Raw genomic sequence first — 21913 nt, forward strand, 5'->3', positions numbered from 1 at the left:
TCTTTTCTTTCTAGATCTTGTTGGCTATACTTAGACTTGTCTTTGTGTACTTGGCCATGAGTACCTCAACAAACTTTCAAGTGTCAGTTTATTAAAAAAAAAAAAAAAAACAGTAACAATGAAAACATTTTACACAGTACATTCACATTCAGTAATACTGTTCCCAAGATACACAGTACACATCACAACAATCACACAGTCCATCACCATCAAATGCAAGAACGTAAAATTATCCAACTAGGAAATGATATGTGTGTCTAAGCACAATTGTCTTTCAGAGATAGTCCATATTTAATTTTCTCCAATGTCAATGTACATTTATAGACATCTATAGTGTCTATAGACACTCCCCAGGCCTCCTGATGATCAGTCTAACAGTCAGCGACTGGTATGGTCTGCCATTTCTGTGTCCGAGCTGAGGCTGAGCTCGGCCATGTGATAGAGGGCGGGATCAGTGTGAGGGGAGAGCTGGGACTGACCCATCCTATCTCGCGACTGGACAATGGCCTGGCGCAGACAAGTGATCCACTGCTGCTTGCTGAAGGAGTCGTTGGCCTGCAGGCTGTAAGGGTGAAATTTGGAGCGCCCTCTGCTGCTCACACGGAAACAGTTCCTCACTGGGAGATGGAGAGACAGAGAGAGGAAGGGAATACATTGAGTGAAAGCAAGGTTGTGAATTTCACTTCAACTTATTGGGTGGCATGGCAATGCTTTCTCTCAATTGAAGTCTAAATTTAACTCCTTCATCCCTTATTTCACCAGCAGACGTGTAACAAAAAGTATAAATAAACCTAAACCATAAATGCTGGTCATGTATGCATTAATAAAGTATGTATACATTACTGTTTGTAATGGGTGCTTTTCACCTCACATTATTTAAAAAAATAAATAAAATAATCTAAATTAATTGTTAGCTGTAGCCCTATACCACTGAGTCCATATAATGTAGCAACTAATACAACATTTATATGCTGTATGTAGATGTTACCTTTATCGTTTCCAGTAAAGGCTCCCCTGAAGGTGCCGCCTCCACCAGCCTCCCCATCTGGGATCTCCTCCAGATTTAACAAGGCATTGGGTAGAGGCTGTCTGTACACATTGAACACCTGACCTCCATCTTTGTCCTCCGTCGGTCTGCTAAGCACCAAAGCCAGCTCAAACAGGAAGACATGCAGACGCTGACAGACGAGACAGGAACACACAAAGTCAGAGATATGGCTTCATGAGACTATTTATAACAAGACAATCATCTATTATTCAGATATTACAGTAACATCTTTGTTGGGATTACAACAAAAACAGCCCTTTCTATATGTGACAATTAGGATACAAGGAGATGATACAAAGTGCATTTTCAAAATACAGCTCATAAAAAGGGCCTAAGATCAAAATTTAGGACAGAGAGGAGCAAAGGTCTGTAAGTATATGGATCCACCCTGTCTTGGAGGACATGACCCCAGTCAGCTGAGATACAAACAAATCAACACTACTCAAAGGTCAATGACAACAGAGATTCACTACCTGGCCCTTGTTGTTCTTGAGCTCTCCGTGGCAGTAGAGGAAGCGGGACTGCTGGATCTCTGGTAGTCTCTGACTCTCTTCGAGGTAGCAAAGACCCCGCCTGTAGAACTGACACTCCGCCTCACCTGTTTTCTGGTTCACCTGTGCAACGATGCTCTGGATCTCCTCCAACTGAACAGAACCAAAGTGTTATACAGCATTAATGTATTGTATCTGGCATTTTGGTGATGAACAAAGTGGCACATCTGCTCCAACTGAGATCTTGGAGAGTTGAAATTAAATTTCTGGGCTGAGTTCTGAATAGAATACAACCCATACTGAATAGGTAAAATGTAAATGAACACATGAAGTATGTTTAGCATGACAACATCCTGTCCTACGTGAGCCTTTGATAAAACAATGATCTCTTGCTGCCATTTGGAGGCGCCAATGTGCAAACTATTATAGAATTAAAAAGGAAATATTAGGTGAAGCCAAATGTCTGGGCTGCCCATGATTGCAGACTGATGTATTTCATAATAAGGGAGAGGAAAAGAGTGTGAGAGAGTAACCTATAAAACTTTTAAAAACTTAGATATTTATTCACTACTGACTGACGATATTTCACACATGCATACCAGTCCTATGGGTTAATTATCTTGATTTTTGTGTATAAACCACAGATTATAGATTAGACAGACAACTGTTGGTTTTGATGCTACAAAGAAAAATCTGTACCACCTACAAGATAAGAAAAGAAAAGAAAATAACTGAATGAGAAGCAACAAATAATCTGATGTTTTACTGTGTATATGAAACATTAGCAGTTAGCAGCAACTATCTAAATATCTAAACCAGCAGACTCTTAAGGCATCATTTAGAAAAGCACTCAGGGATAAGAATTACAGGGTGCAGTTGTGGCGTTTGTTTTAACCATTTCAACAGGCCCCTTGCAGACTCGGGCATGTCACACTGTGTAATACTAAAGGCTGCAAGGCCGGAGGGTTAAGTAAGTGTATGTCAAAAGGAGAGTGTATGTGTGTGTATTCATGTTCACATTTGTATGCACATGTACATGAATGTGTAGGAAACAAACTCACAGCGTCAGGCAATGTGTCCTCATCCGGGTGGTCTGGAGGTGTGCACTTCTGTATCTCTTTCAACAGAAGGGGGTATTTGACTAAACGGCTCCGAGGGAGATCCAAGAAGTTCCACAGGTCCAGTTTCCTGCTGAATGAAGACTCCTGACACAGGCGCAGAAAGTGCTCCACTCTTTTCTCGTGCTTTTTCTGGTCCAGCAGGGCTTTAGCCCCCACCTGGTTACAGCAGTATGTAATATAGGCCTCCAGGCAAGGGAACTGTGGGGGGGAAGAGGCAGTGGAGCAAAGGAGTCAAATAAAGTCTGATAAAAGCAGAGATGCACACAGATTGAACTCTGCAATGCTGGTTTGGAGAGGAACATACTAGAGTAAATACAGGAACTGCAGAGAGACATAGTGGGTTGTGCTCTTTTATGTGCCTTTCTCTCAGGCTCTCTTGGTTTTCATGGACATACTCACCCAGTTCATCAGCGTAGGCCCCACCTCTCCGACTGTCTTCTCTGATCCTCTCAGCCGCTCAAGACGACCCAGAAGATCTGGTACGAAACAAAAACAGCAGAGTCAAACGGACTGAATCCTCCTTGATTTTTGCTCACTGAACGCAAGTGTTACTAGAGCTCAAAGACAGGGATGGCACATTCAACTCATTCAACTTCCTTTACTCAAAAAAGACATGGCATCAGCAAACTCTCAGTTAAAACATGGAAACTTAAATTAACCAACATTGTCCTTGTGTAGGTTTACACACCTGCTTTCAGAGCAGAATCAAAATTAATATCACTACATCAATTATATATACTATATATCACCATATGGCAAATTCTATTTTCTAGGTTAATGCAGTGAACTGTTAGACATTTAATCACAGACAATGCAAACCTCATGACTCATTTAGAAATATTTGAATTTATTTAGAATTCTTCAACAATTCTCCACCAAAAGTCACCATATTATAACATTTAATTATCACTCTGTTTGCCTTATACAAGATAAGGAAATGAGGGGGTTCTGTTGAAGCATTAAAGTGGAGGTTGCGTGCAAAGCAGAGAGGTGGTTTACCTTCATGGAGAGGAATGAGAGAGTCCAGTGTACCAAAGATCTGTCCAAGCTCACTCTCTGTCATGATATCCAACTTCAGCATGGGCTCATAGTACACCTGGTGGCACGCAGCAAAGGTACGGAACAAGTGTGTCAGCATGTGAAATGGGCATGAGGAAGTGGAAAGACACTTTCAAATATATTCGACTTTCATCAGAAGACTTTGGTAATAGTGGTGGTGTTGAGTGGAAAAGTACCTTCTTGACCAGACTGAGGTCATCAATGAGTTGCCTCTCTCCCTGAGTCAGCTCATAGATCACCTGCAGAATGACACAAAATTACTCAAAAATGGGACATGTGAACACCAACATGTGGTTAAAGACACACACTCGCATTTAAAGTAAAATACACAGATGAGCTCTCACAGCTGATTGTTTAATAAAGGAAGTTGAGCTGTGCCAGCTCACATCCTCTTTCATAATCGCTGTATAGAGCTGCTTCACAGAAATAGAGTAGTCACCCTGCTCACACAGCATCCACTGCCCCACAGCTTGACCCACAAACCCCAAAACACATTGTGTTATGTTTTTAATGTAGCTGAATTAAACCTAGCGAGCAGCACCTCTTGACGTTTTATCTCCTTTGCAGTGAGGTCATGACTCTCCACCGTGTCACTCCAGCACTGGCTGTTACGCCGACGGGGAAACGATGAGGCCTTTGTGCGTGAGCGCAGGGGGGCCGGGGGCAAAGGTCGAGCCTCTGTGCGAAAACTGATAGACCGCTGTGAAAAGAGCAGAGTGGTTAAACGTCCGCATGCAAAAGTAATTTGTAAGACAGAGGTGTGTGAGTGTACTTTGTGCAACTGTTACCGAAATGGACTGTCCGATGCGTTTCAGAGCGGGGGTCTTCACTGGGGTTATAACACCTGTTAGGCTGTTGGACTTCGTCACAGGTTTGACCCTTTTATTACTGGGCTCCTAAAACGAAATCAACCATAAAACTTAAGAATCAAACTACTTTTTTAAATTTTTTACATTACGACTTTTACATCACAAGACTTGCTGAACACACATCTGGGCCTCGGGCAAAAGAAGAACACCCCACCTCTGAATCCTTTGTGTGGTCGGACATCATTTCACCCTCCTCATCTTCCTCCTCATCCTGATAAAACAGCATTTAGCAAAGTTAGAGGTGAAGTTAGAGACATGAAAGAGCTGAGGAAAGTGGAAAGAGAGTGATGGTGAGATGGTGAGATGTTGCACGGTGCAGATCTCTCATTTCCTGTGTGACACTTTCAAAGAGGAAGAAGGTTGAAACTGTGCTTCTGTAGTAAAATACAAGATGTCTGCCTGTTTTTGCCACACTAACCACATCAGCTGTATATTCAGTGTAGTAACAGAGTGAGATGTATTTAAATACCGGCAATAAAAATGTATCTATAATGATGATAATAACATACGTGAAATGCTGGCAGTAAAAAGTAACTATTCATGATAATAATACACACAATGAAGATGGCAACAAAACAAACACAAAAAAACTTAAGTGAAAAATCACAGTGGGTGAAATTTGGCAGGATGTCACATTAAAAAAAAGACTGATTTAAAGTTTTGTGCGCACAGAGAGCTTCTGTGGCTACACAGCTGAATATGGTGTTCATGTCTGTCGCCAGCTCTGCACTCAGTTTTGTGGTCACAAAGGTAAGGTTGACTAACTTCCGTTAGTCACATAGAGACATGAATTTGAAGAAGAGGCACTGGAACACAGACTTTAATCTTTTATGCTCACCTCTATGATTCTGATCACAGGCTCAGGGGCCGGGTCTTGTTTTCTCTTCTTCTAAAAGCAGAAATGTATGTGAAAGTGAGTTTCTTGTTTGTTTGGGTTTTTTTTTTATGAGAGTGCCCACATAGATTTTTTGTAAAAAGTTTTTTTAAATAAAGTAGATGGTGTGACTTACCCCAGCATGGTCATAGGCGATGGAGTGTGTCTCTCCTGGCGCCATAGACCTAAAAAGGGCAAAATTGTTAAAGACTGCAAAAGAAAACAATCATATACAGTTATGCTTTTTTTTTCTTCTTTTACTTGAGATAAATGTAAAAACACCCTAAGGAGCTCAATGGAATCCTGTTAGTTTGTGTCTAAATGACTAATTTGACAGTTTCTCTTTGGTTCCAAGTTACATAAAAGTATCTTTTCACAGAAAGGTGAAGGTTTGATTATTTTGTACTTATAATATCAAAGGGTTAAGTTTTACCACCCTGATGCCAAATGTGTACCAACTTTAAATACCATTCATCAAGATATTTAAGTATAATTGATAGTATAGTATAATTGTCTAATGGTAATCCCTGCCCCAGTCAGCTTTAAATGGCATTGTGAGGCACACAAGGTAGAAACTTAATGATACATATAAAAGCCATCATACCAGGAAGTCCTCGTTTGACCAGTCTCCTCCACTTCCATCTTTTCTTTGTCTTCAGTGCATCTTTATGGAAACATTACACATTCTCAAAATGAGAAAGGTTGAAATAATCCAAATTCACACTGGTGTTTTGTCCGTTTCAGCAACACACAGCGAGTTGTTTGCAGGGAGCTTGTCAGAGTTCAGTGCACTCCTTCCTCCTCACTTTCTTCCTCATCTCACAATCGACCACATCCTTTAGAGTTGCACATACACATGTATCCGCTCTTCTCAGAGGAGGACCCAAAACTCAACTTATCACTCAAAGCTCTCAACTGATCGAACTTTTTTACTCTTTATTTTGCAGACCAAACGAACTGACTGAACTAATCAAAAGGATGTATTAATGTAACAGGAAAGTGTTCATTAAGTGCCCTTTTCTTATCTTGCACTCTGCATTAAAAAAAAAAAAAAAAAAAAAAAAAAGTGACACCTAATTAGGGTTTTCATTGTAACTTCACAAGTGGGCGTTTAGCTGAATCAGGCTTCCCGGATATGCTCTATAATGAAGCAGCAAGAGGCAGGTTAGACAGGAAAACCATTATTTATGACACTTTGCTTCAGCGACCTATTTAACCAGATGTGCAATTATATTTTTCAATAAAGTCAAATAACCACACAAAGTCAGGTATGTTTTTACATGTTTATTCACTATCACACTAAGTGCTCCCATTTCAAGATACATCTCATTGCCTTGTTCTTATACTGTAATGTCATTTGGAGTTAACAAAGTAGAAAGAAGACAGTTTATGATCTACAAGGTGTGCCAAAACTTTGTCCATCCCCCGCCCCCCCAAAAAAATAAAATAGTAATTAACAAAACACATGAAATATAAAGAAAATAAAAGAGAAAACTGATGTCATGTGCAAGAGCCCCACCAAAGCCACAAAGTGCTGGATGAGGTGGGTGCAGGGGTGCCTCAAACCGGCAAGGGTTGCTTCTTCTGCCCGGTTTGAGATACTCCGATTATTTTCCAGTCAGGAGAGGCTGTAGACTCAGATTTAGGCTTTGTCTTCAGGTGCTTGTACAGTTTCAAATTTAGGGTCTTGGGTAGAATTAAGGGCAGTGATATGACCTGGGGGCAAAATGGATTCTCAATACATCTGTAACTATTTCTGGGATTCTTGGCTTCTTTTATTTAATGAGGTGGATCTTAAAAAACAAAAAACACAACAAACAGAAGAAAAAAACAACATTAATGTGGGACCAGGTCTACGAGACAGGGGTTCGAGGAGGGAAGAGAGCAAGTAGAGTGGAGGGGAGACAGTTTGCTGGATTAAAAATCCCTCCTTTAGTGCTAATGGATAGTACGAGTGTGAGGATGTTTCAGAGGGACACTAGCTGGGCTATTGAGTGCCAAGAGAACACTAAGGCTTAGAATTAAGCGGAGAGGTTCTGCTACTGAGAAACTTCAGGAGGTCCAGTATACATGCTCCCTTCCTCCTGTGACACCCCTGTTCCCACAGCCGAGCACCAACTGGATCCCTAAACACACATACAGGTATCCTTAAATCAGCTTACTGGGGCTATGTACACTCAGGCACAGGTTTACACAAACCACAGGCCTAAAAAAAAACAAAAAACTGATTGATCCAATAGAGCTGACCTGGATCAACCAACCCCACCCCCCAATCCCCACCTCAACTCCTCACTAAGAACAACCACCCCGTCCCTACCCCCCCCTCCCCCTCCCCTGCAATCCCAACCCTCTTGTGGGCGGGTACAGTGTGGAGCTCAGCGGATGGTGTATCTGACATAGGGCACTTCCACGTCTTCGTCTGACAAGTCGTTACAGCATAGCTCAAACACCAGGGCTTTCACATGCTTGCCCAGCTTCTTTTTGGACACCTTAGTCACAATCTCCGTCATCCTACAGGAAATACAGAACAATACCATTATGACGATTATTAAAACACACCCTTAAATTTTATGTGTTAAAGAAGGAGGCATGCAAATGTGAACAATATACTCACGGCAGGTCCAGTCTCTCTTTGAGTTTGGCAGCAGGCATGAAGAAGGAATAGAGCATGGACACTCCCTGAGAAAGCATAGTGATCTCCAACTTATGCTCGTTCTGATGAAGAACAGGGGAGAACAAAATGTGGTTAGTTGCATGCCAGAAACCACATGGTGGAAAAGTGAAGTGGGGAGTTGATGAGAACTTACTTTAAAGTAGTCCAGGAACTGTCGGAGTGTCATCTCCTCCCCATTGGGCTGCAACCCTGTGACCTCGAAGCGATCCCACAACGACCAATCAATTTCATAGTACTGCAAAAACAAATTAAGAGCAAGGGTTAATGATAAGGGTCAGTCGCAGAGAGATGTCACATTGAGCACCCAGTTATTGTTGCTCTTTGTTAAAAAAAACACATTAACAGCAGGGCACAAGTAATTAAATGATGTTTTCTCCTCAGCACACACTGATAACATCAGTGTGAGAAGGTGAGTTGAACTCACTTGCACCCAGGCAGACAAACTGTGTCTACCTGGTGCATCAGTATTAGCATGGCTGGATCATCATTGGAGCTCAAAACATCTAATGACCACATTTGGGTCGCCTTTTAGGGAGGACACTTGACATGTTGGCTAAACATTTTCCTACAGCGGGGACACATTATGTGTCATCCTTTTGGACATCTAAGCAGCTCAAAACAAGCACTGCCACACGTGGAGCTACTCACCTTGTGTCGGGGAGCAGCGATGGGCTCAGAGAAGGCAAAGAAAGGCAGGGCCAAGTTCATGAAGCCATTCTTGAATGTCTCCAGCTTCTTGTGTCCTTGGACAATTTTGATAAGCTCCAGGCACACCAGGCCCACCACTGCGGCCGTGGTAGTGGCGATGGCAGGAATGATCTTGCCAGCTATCAGTTTGCTCTGGATTGGATGGTGAGAAGTAATGAAAGAAGAAAAGGATTTAAATTATTTTAAGGACTAGAACACATATGTAAAATAAATGTAGTAAAATATAATACGGAGTTTGGCTTGAAAGATTTCTTGCCAGAGAGCTACAGAATTTGCCATGAATGATCATGAGTCTGCAAGTCATTTCACTTAAAGTTAAAGTCTAAAAGGTTTTTCCCCACCTTGTGTCTGTCTGTGGGGGGAATGTCGTAGTTCTCTGCTCTCAGGTTGGATGCTGCTACAATGAAGTCCATGTGGAAGTTGGTGTCATCATCCTATTAATAGAGAGCCCACCACAATCACACAAATGGGACTACAATCAGTGCACGTTGATGTTATCTTGAGGACTAACAGCATAGTTGAGATAATTGCACAGAAATTTTGATAGGAAGAGGTGCGTGTACCTTCTCAAAGTCAATGGGGCTGAGTTTGAACTGGGAAGAATCAGCGGGAGGAAGTTGGGTCTTCAGTTCCTCCAGTCTGGAATCATCTATATACAAAGAGATCAGTTTTACATGTGTCAGCAGCATTAATAATTACCCATAATGAAGTTTTAACAATACATTATTCACATAAACACTATCTGAAGATCTAAAAAAAAAAAAAACCCTTGATTTATGACTTGAATGCTTTGTTGTACGAGAACAAATTTGCCAATCTTACCAACAGAGGAATTGCTATTCTGCAGGTCCTGATCAGACACGTGAATTTTAACCCCTGAACGAGGGGTAAATTGAGGCACCTTGACATCCTGCAAGATCTTGACCACACCTGCACGATCGGTGCTGCCTGGCACACCGTATGTCTGGGCATACAAGTTGGCTGCTGCCAATACATAGTCCATGTGCAGCTCCTACAAAAGAGCACCTTTGTCATTATCTTGAGTGGACAGATGAATTCAGAGCAGACAGTTGTCAAGGAAGTTAACATAACACAATTAACCCAGACTTACATTGCTAGTGCTGAAGTCTAGAGGGTGAGGACACCTCTTTGGGCCGGACCAGAAGGGGGCACCAGAGCTGGTGAGCTGAGACACACAAATAAATTAAAACCTTAGGACCACTAAATAACATTAAATATACATTTTATAATGATTGTAACAATTATCTTCACTTTGGGATGTATTTGGGCATTGTATGCCTTTATTCGATTGCCAATTACCGAAAAATGAAAGGAGATGACTGACAAGCAACAAATGCATTACATTAGCAGCATCTCAAGGAAAAAAGCAGAGCCAGTCAATCAACTATTTTGAAAGAAGTAAAAGGGCAGGAAAGCACCCATGACAGATCACTAGTCTATTTGCAGGCCAAAAGCCCTATTAGTACCATGGTGTCATCACTATTTCACAACAGCCATAATTCTAAAACACATAGCTTTATAACATGTGCAGTAGGCTGGAGATTTTGTGATGTATTAATGCAGATGGTGTTTTCTATCATTCCTTAAAGAATTTGGGTAAACTCAGTCTCTCAGCTGCAGCAGAGTCATGCATTCAATCTCCTCCAACACCTAGTTATTTCATTGTCATACAATTCAAACTGCAAGAGCAATGCTTAGGCATTGTTTAGAGCTTAACACACCTTAATCACCATGTTGGCTATGCCTCAGAGTCTATTACAGACAGCTGGGTTGAAATGAATAGGTAGCAAGAAGTTATGTGAAAATAAAACAGACAAATTATAATAGAACTAAAAAAAAAAAACAACGAAAGTCAAACCACTAACAATTCAATGTCGTGAATCCATATGAAAACATGGCGAAAACCCCAGAACAGACAGTAAGCATTCCACGACAACTGATATTCATCATGCAGTGAGCTGAATATGTACCTGATCTGGGGGGAAGTTGTGCAGTAGCTGGCGGATGTTGTTGCTGTACTGGCACTGCCAGTGATTGCGTGCCCAGGCTACACAGTCGGCCCAGCTGTGGGGGCAGTCTGTGACAAGACTCTTGTAAACAGCCTCCAGGACCTCCACAGGCTGAGCTCCGGGAAGTTTCAGAGTACGCTCCATGAACTTTGGATCTCTGCAAGGACAACGATAAAGCTTATAATCCGGTTTAAAAACATGTAAGAGCTGTCACTTTCTGTCCATCTGTTCATCACCCAGCAGTGTCAGTCAGTTAACCGTTTTAAGCATGGGATTTTGTTTCATCTAGGTTTAAATACAGTCTGTAAATACTTGAAGACCATCACCAGCTCCAACTATTAAATGAAGTGTCAAAAGTAGTGATTGTCTGTAAGCTTATTAATGCAAAACAGAAGTAATTTAGCCAATCTGAACAACTTTCATGATGAAAAAAAGCATGCCATATGTATCGTGACTACAGTGATGCAACATGGTTTCTTTAGAATGACAGGGAAGGCAACTCACGTGAGGTACTGCATGGCATTCTCTGGTGGCTGTTTGAATAATCCCTCAAACTCATCACGGGCCCACTGAACAGAAGACATTATTGAGAACAGGTCAATTACAATACTCTCAATTAACTACATCAAGTACAGTATGCATCTAAAACAAAACTATTTCAGAGTGAGGTAGTGCCATTAGACACAAAATACAGAATCCATTTTTACCAAAAGCTGTTACAACATGACATTTGTGTTCTAGTAAAAAACACAAAAGATTTAACATTATTTTGAATGTGGTCATATTACAAATTGCTCACCCCTGTGCATTTGCGCGCCTACTGACCTGCAGTGTGTGTTCAATGGCATTTGGAAAGTTCTTGAGGGTACAGATGGGGATGGACTTCTCAGGTGGGTCTTGGCTGGAGCTGTATGACTCTGTGAGGAACGGGATCACAACCTGGACATTGCCTTTGGTACCCAGAGTACCAGACTCCAGTAAGGGTTTACGGTAGTACACACACCTCCGATCCATGTACATACCTACACAATGGGCACAAACACAAGGCAGAGGACAGAGCTCACATAAAGAGGGAGATGCATTTGTTTTTCTAGTAAGTAAACACTGTTAAAAAGATTTATAGTAGTTGAAATATCTGCGTCTCTTACGTGCATCAACATTGTCAAGTGCATTGGCCACTCCATCAAGGCTTTCAAAGAAGTCGTCGTCATAGACTCTCTCTGTGTCAGGACCCACCCTGTTCTGGTGACCCGTGATTCTGATTGAGGGGTTCATCTGCTTCACTGCAGCGGCAGCTGTGTCACTCTTCATTTTCTGTTACCACATACAAATTATATTAATATTTATCATTTTAATGTTCTAATCCAATGCTAACACATGGAATTTCAAGAAGCAGAAAACTGGTATAGTGCTGAAACTTGTTGACAGATTTTTGTGAGACATCTACACAAAAATATGGTTTGTGCAGGATGTGTCGTCCTTAATATTAAAAAAGGTACCTTCAATAAAGACAATAATTGCAGCCTACCACACTAATGTCGGTTCCTCTGACCACAATTCTTTTGGAACATAATGGCCTTGAATAGACTGAGGCAAAAATGTTCATGTAACAATAACAGTGTTCCAATATCAATCTGTACTTTGAAATGTCAGTGTATTTAATTTATTACAGCATGAAAGAAACACACTAATACATCAACAATGAGCCATAATGACCTAAGGCATTCTGTTTCCTCCATCTAAATGTTGTACCATGACACCATCCATCATCAGCATTTGGATCAAATGCACTCAGCAGTTACAATGAACTGGAAATCCATTTGCATCACTGCTCGGAAATATCAAATTCAATCAATAAATGGCCAAATTACGTTCCCATCTACAAATAGACATGAATGAGTAAAATTAATACTGACCGTCACGTCTGAGGGTCTGAAAAGGAACTGTCTGTTGAGATTGGATTTCTCTATGGTGTCCATGTCTGTCACAATGACCTCACCCTCTCCACCTGCCAGTCCAATCATGGCAAAGTTTTTCAACAGCTCACAGCCAATGGCACCTGCTCCGACCTGGAATGATAAAACCTCTCTGTGACTAGAGCTTCCAAGTTGTACCGTATGTTCTGCGTTAAGACACCATTTAAGAAAAAAAAAAAACATCCATTCGTAGTGGTCAGTAGAGAAATACAAGCTAACAAAAGCATGCCTGCAGTACACCAAGTCAAAATTATTTTAATGTGGCAATGTTAGAGAAATGCAACTGTTGAAGGATAAGGCTGGGCAGGTTATGTTTTTACTGACAAAACAGAAAGAAAAACAGTGTCTGTTATTTTTCTGTCTCTGAATGCTTCTCCACCCAATTTAGTTTGTTCACAATATGAAAAATATAGAATTTCACTAGACTTATCCTCTAAATCTCCCTTAGCAACAGGGTGCCAGAGGAGGTGCTGGAAAGTTTTCTATGGCCGACTCACCAGGAAGTAGCGCTGTTTGCCAAGAATTTCCTGCAGCTTGGAACCAAACACTGCAATCTGCCCATCATATCGACAGTTCCTCTGGGAGGAAAAGGGAGATAGAAAAACAGGTTTAACACAGTTGTTTGTTGCCATCATGTGCGTCTGTCTTCAGTATTCAACATTCAGTTCAGAATTTGCAATGAAAACCTACAGGGGCACACTCTTCCTCTGTGAGTATGACTCCTTCCTCTTCAGCCAGGCACTCCAGGGCATCAAAGTACAGCCACTGCATTATGGGCATGAATTTTCCTGTGCATGCCTAAAAGAACAAAGCATGTAAAAAATGTAAATCAGCATTTATGACAGAAAGGTTGATTAGGTTTGAAAAGGTTAGTGCAGTACATCTTCAAACATCTAATCACAGATAACAGTAACACCATAAAGAAACTGATAACCCATTTCTTACCACAGTAATTTACCCAAAGCTGACTCAAAACATTAATTAAAAAAAACAAACAGTCATACAGATGATACTGTAGGACTGATTTAACATCAACACACAGTGTACCACTGACCTTCATCACTTCCTGTGCAGCCAGACCCCCGATGAAGGCATTGACAGGGGCCAGGTCACCAGCAGCAACAAATGACAATTTTTTGAGAAGAGCTTCATCCAACTGTTCCAATTTGGCTGACCCCGTCTGGGCATCGTTCACCTCTTTGACCAACGTCAGTAGCTCCTCACCATCAGCCTGGAAGATAAATTAAAAAATGTTAATGTACATTTTTCCCTGCAGTGTTGCACAATTGTTCATAAGGGAATTCTACAGTAGTTTTAGTTTTTGCACGTAATGAAAAGGGCTACAGTTAAATAGAAGCTAATGTTTCCAAATGATACGACTAGTGAGACTCATAAAAGTGATCCATAATCATTAAATCAAATCACAGTAATTTCAAGCCACTGAGGTATTTATACCTGGCTCCAAGGTACAGGAAGGTGGTTGTGTTTCTTCTGGAAGGCATGGATAGCCTGGAAGCCCACATGCAGCTGTCCCGGGCGCTCGAATTTTGCAAAGTCTGTCATCACGAACTCTGGCTCAGCCAAAGAGGAAGAGATGGATTTCTGCAAAAGAAAAAGCAAACAAGATAATGAGGTTGGGCTACACATTAAAATTTTGCACTGGAAAGAAAAATCGCTAATGTGGTGAAACCAGTTTTGTAGTGAGCTTAGACATGATGGCAATATTGCGGTGAGGGGGAGGCAGTCACTTACAAAAGCAATCTTCTTGGGCATCTTGACTTGGGAGACAATTCCTCCTCTTACATAATCTGTAAAGCCAGCTGTGTCACAGATGCTGAAGGTGTAGGGACCTGGACAGAGACAGAGTCATCAGTTTATAACAGTGATTACCACACAAATCAAAACTTGTCTTTTCCAAAACGGAAAACAGGTCTTACCCAGAACTTTAATTTCCACAGGCTGGCAGCCATTGAGCTCGGTCATACCCTGAATCTCAGTAAAGGTGACATAGTCTCCACTCTCAAAGCCATGGCGAGCCTCATCCAGACATGTCACAACCCCTTGACTGTCCTGGAAAAACCAAGAGAGTTTGGTGATTTAGTGCCAAAAGGATATCCAGGGTTGCCACTCTTTAAGAAATCTTTTTACAGGACCTTTCCAAGACATTTTCCAAGTGTTTCTATTGACAATACTGGACATCACTTGCAAACAAATGGTCATATAATTTACCAGTTGGCCCAGTATTGACACAATTAAACCCCAGTTGTATTCCTAATTTTTCAATGATGCGGGGTTTATGAGGAAGTGTCTCGTGCCGATCCCCTCAGCATATAGGTATTCGGCTGTTCGTCACAGCAGATATTTCTACTGCAGTCTCAGTGGAGCGGAGCCACGGTCTCCAGGGAATTTACTACAGATTACTACAGTTTTCCTCTAACGCAACATTTGTTCACAGCCCATAAGAAACAGTTCAAAAATAGATTATATTTTACAAACATTAAAAAAAAGTAAAAAGTGAAAGTGTTACACATACAATTAGCTTTGTGTGCTATGCATGTAATTTTCAAACCACAAAAATGTTGCATTTGTTTATTAATAGGCTGTATGCATGTAGATATGACCGCCTATAGCATTCCTACTGGGCTTCTCTGAGAATTCAGATTGCGGCTACATAAAATCATAGACTTCAAAACAGTAAAGATCGCTGCAAGTCCGTTCCACTTTGTGTCTGTAGTCTCAATCTCAGATTGACAATGTGACTATTTCATTTTAATCAATTTCCAGATGTATCCATGACTGGAAAACTAGTCTCCAAATGCCCAGGTTTCCCAGGACATGTGAAAACCGTTCCATCTTTAAGCTTTACCTTAATCCTAAAAGAAAAAAATTCTTTGAAAAACATTCTGGGACAGACGTAAAGACCAACCTTGGTGATCATGGAAATCATGGCACTCAGGGGCTGCTCTCCGTTAGTGTCGTACACTATCATCTCCTCACCAAAGTCACAAAAAAGTTGGCTACAAAACAGAACACATGAACATAAATGTTACACACTGACAAGTGGCTACACACTCCATTTGAGCCATAAATGAACAAGGGTGAGAATCTTACCCAAACAGACCACGTGTGTCTGCGATGATCAGCTTGATTCCTTTGCTGTGGCAGAACTCTCCAACATGCTGCTGCTCTTCCAGATCGGAGTTAGTCAGCACCACCACCTAGGTTGCAAAAAGAGACAAATTTAAACACCAATTTTTCTATCCTTTCTGAAAGTTGAATGAGAGTGGGAAACATCTTCTTAGTCTCTACGTAAGGCATACCTGGAACTTGGTCAGGTAGTCTTCAGCGAGGGCTCCAGTATAGGCGGTCACCGGGACATAGTTGTTGAGTTCGGCCAAACGGTGCTGGCTCACCTCCGCTCTGTTCTTCCCCAGGTCATCCTCACGCAGGTAAAACTAACCACATAAAAATACATACCATGTCAGGAATGGATACTAAAATCAAACAATAACTTCAGCTACTAGTGGATGAATGCCAAATATGGCAATAAAAAAGGAAAATAGACACCTTATCAGCACACCTAAAAATAAATCTGAAAATGCCATTGTGTGAAAACAAAGTTAAAACAACTTCTGACCATACTATAGTTATCATTTTGGATAAATTGCTCATCCATACTGAATTACGAAAACACAAAGACAGCATCAATATTCTAATCTCATCTTTCAGTTGGCTGACAAATTGGGGTTATCACAGCCATAATTCAGAAAGCAAAGAGTGACCAAGAATTTTGTCACACTACTGGGTCTCAGCAGTTTCAATCTCTGTCCTGTCACAGCCTAATCTATCAATTAATCATTTAGTATTTTAATATAGCCAAAACACTTTTAGTAGTCTGCTATACTGACATTCAAATGAGCAATCAAAGAGTTGGAGGTTACAGACAGTTTTTGTCCTCACAATTCTGCTGCACAATATCCGATCATGTCTGTGCAGGAATATGTCATTATTTTATAAACTGCAAAACAGGTTTATCCAGCTAGCAAATATTTCTGAACACCTTTTTCCAGATGTAATATCACTGGCTTAGTGTGGAAGAAAGGCCAAATTGGGAGGAAGAGAAGGTTTCAAATTCTAGCCTAGTGTGGACATTGCCTGAGATTCAGTGGTTGATTAAAGGCCACCACCTATAAAAGATGGATGACATGTCAAGGGGCAGAAATATAAATAGGCTATTTAATTCAGCTTGACGAAGTGAGGACACTGGGGGAAATGCCAGTGGTTGAAATAGAAATGTTTTAGAGCACAAGGTTAAAGTCAGACTGTCGCAAATGAAGAGTACACAAGGCTCTGGTCACAATCCTACAAATCTACAAAAAAAAAGTCTCTGCTGAGCCACCTGACTTAACAACCTGAGCTGTATTCACACATGTATCTGCCCGGCCTTAAATAGACACATCAGAATTCAGGGTCTGGGTCTGATAGACCTAAACAATCTCTCCAGTGTAATGATGTCCTAAAACAGGCTTTAGCTCTACTATGATTATGACCAAGGGAGAGGCCACCCACTGATAAATCTGGGTCAACCAATGGTTAGCAAGGTTGGGGGTTGTTGCAGTTCTTTTTGGATGGCAACAATACAACACAACGTGTGACTCATAAGAGAGCCACTGTGCACTTTGGAATCAGGCTAAAGATGCTGGAACACCAGATAAATCTCCAATAAAGTAAGTTGGCTGAGTGAACCAATGTCTGTATGACGGAATTAAAATAAATAAAATCATTGTACTAGTGTAAATGGGGACATCTGTGCATGCGTTTACACACCTGAGAGGAGAGATCTCTCCATTCTGCAACTCCTTGGTCGTGCACAGTGACACTTCTAACTCCTCCCAGGATGACGTTCTTGGCAATCTCCACTCCCAGACCTCTCATACCAGAGATGAGGACATTGGAGTTCTGCATGCGCTTCATAGCCTCATGGCCCAACACATAACTACAGGAGGAGAAAAAGCATCATCAGCTTAACTAGGCATTCTTTAACAATTGGTCCAATAATAAATACTGAAGTTTGGTATTTTTTCCTTTATTAGGACAAAAAAAAAAACAACTACGGCTTACAGCTGTCTGGAGTAGAGGCCTTCATCGATCTCAGCATCATTGCCATTCTTAGCCATGCCCTAGAAAGACACAACAGGGGTTACAATCAGTTTATGTTAAGTTTTACCAAATGTATAGAGTGTATAAATGTTAGTGCTTACGTTGGCAGGTGTGTGGGACAGATCAGTTCTGACAGAGTTAGAGGAGGAGCAGTGGGATCCCGTCTTCGTCTCTGTGTCTGACAAGCGACGCTTCTTGGACAGCGGCGAGCTGGACATCTGTGCATCAACAAACACTGTTAAAGACTGGTCATGTAAGGCACAACAAGATACCCTGTGTCAACCCAACAATTTCCCTTTAGAAGTTTATAAAAATGTTTTTATAGTGGATAACATAAAAGGAAGTCTAAAAGCTTCAACAATTAAATGATGTAGACAGAGGCAACACATTGATTACATGCTTGCATTTCATGTAAATGTTTTCAAAGACAATGGCTTCAAATTCAGATTCAAATAAGTGAAAACTATATAATTCAATGCTATGGTTCCATCATGTTGAGCATTCAAGCTAAATGCTACTGAATCCCCTTAATGTTGAGAGGATTTCTAGTCTAGGAAGCAGCTGGGCTGGCTGCAGGCCAAACACAAATCTGCTAGAAAACGAACTGCCTGGGAAGAGACATGAATAGCAGCATTATCAGTTCTTTTCATGCTCAGAGACAGCGCTGGCTTGTTTATGTACTTCTATTGTTTATTATACCGGTATTTAAGGACCGCCAGCATCCTTTCAACAAAAAGAGCTGAATCATTAAAACTTCACTGCGGTAAAGTGAGCAACACCTCACGGTAGCTTGCAGGTGTGGACACACTGACCACACAAAGCCGCTGGAGCTATTTTCGCTATGAAGAAACAAAAGGGCGTTTATAAGGAGAAATAAAAAAAATGTTTGGTTTTTTAAAATTGTTGATCGTGATTAACGGGAAAAAAATCCGGCCAAACGCAGCCACCCCGAGAAGTGAAACAGGCCGCAGTATCTCGCACACATTCCCACCCCACGACAAACATGATCCGCCACAATTTCCGCATCCAATGCAGCTAACTTACCAGCGTCCTCGAAGTCAACCGTAAACGTATATAAACCTTCATACAACTTCAAATGATTAAATTAGTCGGGCCCAGTCTTAAATAGCGTTATAACAGGCTAAAAATAACAATTTCACTGCAACCTGAACGGTCGCTGTTCGTCAAAAAGGAAAACGAAGGCATCCGGCATGATACAGCAAAGCACCGAGCCACCCGGTCAGTACTGTTAACTGTAGTTCATTTGCACAACCTAATCCATAGCTGGTAACAAATCACACCAAAGCTCGCAACCTTTACGAAAAGGTGGCTCAAATATCAGTTAACCACACCAAGAGGAAACCGATTAAGTAGGTTGCGTGCCACTAATCAGTTAAGTGATTTGGCAAGTGGACAGAGTGGAAACATTAATAACTTAGGAGGCAAGAAAACACCAGCCAGCCAGCCGATCCATTAGCAGCTCGGCCTAGGCCTGTATGCGGAACACAACTTTACAAGCTAGCAGCTGTAGCTATGTGCAACCTGCTCGCAAAAGAGAGCAACGGGTTTATTTTGACAACCAGCTATCACAGCTCCTCTACTTATGCGGCTTAATGTTACAGCACCAAACAAAAGACACCGTCTAACTTTGACGCTCAATATAAACGATTTTTACGAATGAAAGACTAGCCCTTACACTCGTGCTCCATTGATATCTCTTTCCTTACCAATAATCCTTCTCAGTCCCTTCCCAATGCGAACCCGCTCCTCTCCCGCAGTGTCTAGATGTCAGTAATATCGATGGTAGTAAATTCGACGGTTCGTACAAAAGAAAGAAACGCGATGCGGGATTGGGATGGTCTGCACTATATTGTCGAGTCACTATGTCGTTGTGCTGAGAGTCTCTTCTATGTAATTGCGTTGCTGGCTTTGCGACTGCAGACGGGAACAAAACCAAAATGGCAGATGGGGAGAAAGGGGCGGAGGAGCTGTGACGCATGGGCTAAAATATTCAACAGGAAAGGGTGGCTGCGAGCATGCTGCTCCGCCAGGAGCTCAGCTCATTGGCTGCTCAGACGAATCCAATGCGCTTTCATCCCGCCCCCTTGCTACCAGAAGATGCATGCCATGTATATTACTGTACAATGAACTACAGGAGCTCCAGCTATCCGTGTAAAAAACCTAACAATTATTCTAAAAAAAAAAAACCCAAAAAACCCGCACATAATAAGCCTGACACAAGTGCGAGAGAGAAAAGTTGAAAGTACGGACTATTGTGATTTTTCTTTTTAAAGTATAGACTCGTCTACCGGTGCTGAATGAAAACAGCATCTTTGTTCCAGTGCTTGCGAAAAGTCGTCTCGCTGTGGAGCTCAACTTCACACCAAACTTTCACCAGACATGCCACAAAGCATTATCAAATGAAATAACACACTCTCGGGTGTAATTTAATTGCATATATTCTCACTGCGACGCCAAATGAGGTTTGAAGATGCACTTTTCCCTGAGTTCAGCAAAACATCCCTAGTCAAGGCTGATGGTGCTTGTAATGGTAACTTAAGACAGGTACAACATTAGGTAGGCTATTTTGCTGGCTATAGTGATGCTGAGCGTCTGGGCCCTCAGTCACATTGAGGTTAGGGGTGAGCATTCCTTGCAGAGGAGGAGTATTGGGGGAGGGGGTGCCTGGCAAATGACAAAGGCCCAGGAAAGAGTGGGCCGCATATTCTCGGGTACACATGTCGAGGGGATCCCCATTCTCATCCTCTTGCTGCAAAATGATAAAAAAAACAAACAACAACACCTCTATTTCCCCCCCCACTCAATCTGAGCTGTAACGCACGAATATCATTCATGTCACGTTAACAGACTCCCCAACTTGACCATCTGAGAGGAGACACTAACGTTAGCCAACATCACGTTACTGTGGTAACATCGATTACCGTGCTATCGTTAACGTTCACCAAAACGCATCTATCGAGTTGAAATACTGCCAGCAGATCGTAGCAAACGTTGCGTGATGCAAGTTAGCTAGTGTCTCCCTCTTAACATTGCGTCCATCTTAACGTGTGTGTTTGTAGCCAACTAGCCTTTAAGCTACCGTTAACATTATTTATCACAGAACATTAATTAACTCAGCATTCTCGTGCACATAAAATGTGCAAATGCGTTAACGTTAACAGTTACGCGACAGTAGCTTGTTAGCTACGGCTAGCTGAGGTGGCCAGCTGAAATGGTTACGATAGCCGACGGCAACTAACGTTAACGAGTACCAATAACGCAGATCAAACGACTGCGTAGTTGTTAGCTTGTGTGCGCTAGCTTTCAAGCTATCTAGCCACCCAACGACTTTTTCCTACTTGTGCCGCTATGTGAGCTAACTAGCTACCGTTAGCCAACTAGCTCAGGCTAACATTACCCAGACTGGAGCTTACACAAGTGTACAGAACTTACCACATCCGATATTACTCGGCCTGATCTGTAGTATTAAAATCGGCTTGTATTTAAGCAAGAAAACCTAACAAACAACGTGACAATTCAACACTGCCGTTGATTGCAAACTGAAAAGTATGTCAGGGTGGCGGGCTCTGTGTGAGTTTTTCCGCTGGACGGTTGCCTGCCCGGCTGTTCCCGAACCGTTTCCCCTCACTCTATTTCAGTTGAAAGCAAAGCAAAGCAGCAACATGTGCACGTTACAGGCACAACCATCCTCCTGGTCCAGAGGGTTCGCCAAAAAGTGAATCTTATTGATTTATCGTAGGTACATGTTGTTATTCATCTTTATTGTTCAACCGCACCACTTTGAAGGTAATACGTATTGATTTCTACGCGACTACGCAGTTTAATCGTATGTTAACAGTTTAGAGCGGAGAATAATTTCTGCACCCCCGCGCCTTCTCACGT

The 21913-nt window shown here is 41.7% G+C and overlaps 2 protein-coding genes and 1 non-coding gene across 4 annotated transcripts; all 3 read right to left on the bottom strand.

Moving 5' to 3' along the window:
* Positions 1 to 71: 71 nt before the first annotated feature.
* arhgef3l (Rho guanine nucleotide exchange factor (GEF) 3, like) lies at positions 72 to 6293 on the bottom strand. Its single transcript, XM_051426234.1, has 13 exons — positions 6067 to 6293; positions 5599 to 5647; positions 5427 to 5477; positions 4743 to 4799; positions 4508 to 4615; positions 4261 to 4419; positions 3896 to 3958; positions 3660 to 3756; positions 3060 to 3136; positions 2601 to 2858; positions 1522 to 1692; positions 989 to 1178; positions 72 to 617 (listed from the first exon to the last, which is right to left on the bottom strand). Exons 1-13 carry the CDS (start codon positions 6102 to 6104, stop codon positions 379 to 381), a joined length of 1557 nt encoding a protein of 518 aa, XP_051282194.1. The 5' UTR covers positions 6105 to 6293; the 3' UTR covers positions 72 to 378.
* Positions 6294 to 6731: 438 nt separating this feature from the next.
* uba1 (ubiquitin-like modifier activating enzyme 1) lies at positions 6732 to 21669 on the bottom strand. 2 transcript variants are annotated; one of them, XM_051426201.1, is made up of 26 exons: positions 21464 to 21669; positions 18112 to 18228; positions 17972 to 18030; positions 17678 to 17846; positions 16171 to 16305; positions 15962 to 16068; positions 15777 to 15867; positions 14788 to 14920; positions 14603 to 14700; positions 14306 to 14452; positions 13905 to 14081; positions 13541 to 13648; positions 13348 to 13428; positions 12791 to 12943; positions 12023 to 12188; positions 11700 to 11896; positions 11379 to 11443; positions 10836 to 11031; positions 9956 to 10030; positions 9667 to 9856; positions 9408 to 9493; positions 9186 to 9278; positions 8785 to 8976; positions 8270 to 8371; positions 8077 to 8177; positions 6732 to 7973 (listed from the first exon to the last, which is right to left on the bottom strand). In XM_051426201.1, the coding sequence occupies exons 2-26, from the start codon at positions 18226 to 18228 to the stop codon at positions 7838 to 7840; spliced, it is 3174 nt and encodes a 1057-aa protein (XP_051282161.1). In that variant the 5' UTR covers positions 21464 to 21669; the 3' UTR covers positions 6732 to 7837. The 2 variants fall into 2 exon arrangements, with proteins under 2 accessions (XP_051282161.1, XP_051282160.1); XM_051426200.1 differs by lacking the exon at positions 21464 to 21669 and adding an exon at positions 19738 to 19962.
* LOC127378182 (small nucleolar RNA U6-53/MBII-28) lies at positions 8509 to 8629 on the bottom strand. The gene has a single exon (XR_007887881.1). It is a non-coding gene; the product is annotated as a small nucleolar RNA U6-53/MBII-28 (small nucleolar RNA).
* Positions 21670 to 21913: the final 244 nt, after the last annotated feature.

Source organism: Dicentrarchus labrax, unplaced genomic scaffold, assembly GCF_905237075.1.
Source record: "Dicentrarchus labrax unplaced genomic scaffold, dlabrax2021, whole genome shotgun sequence".
Lineage (NCBI taxonomy): Eukaryota > Metazoa > Chordata > Actinopteri > Moronidae > Dicentrarchus > Dicentrarchus labrax.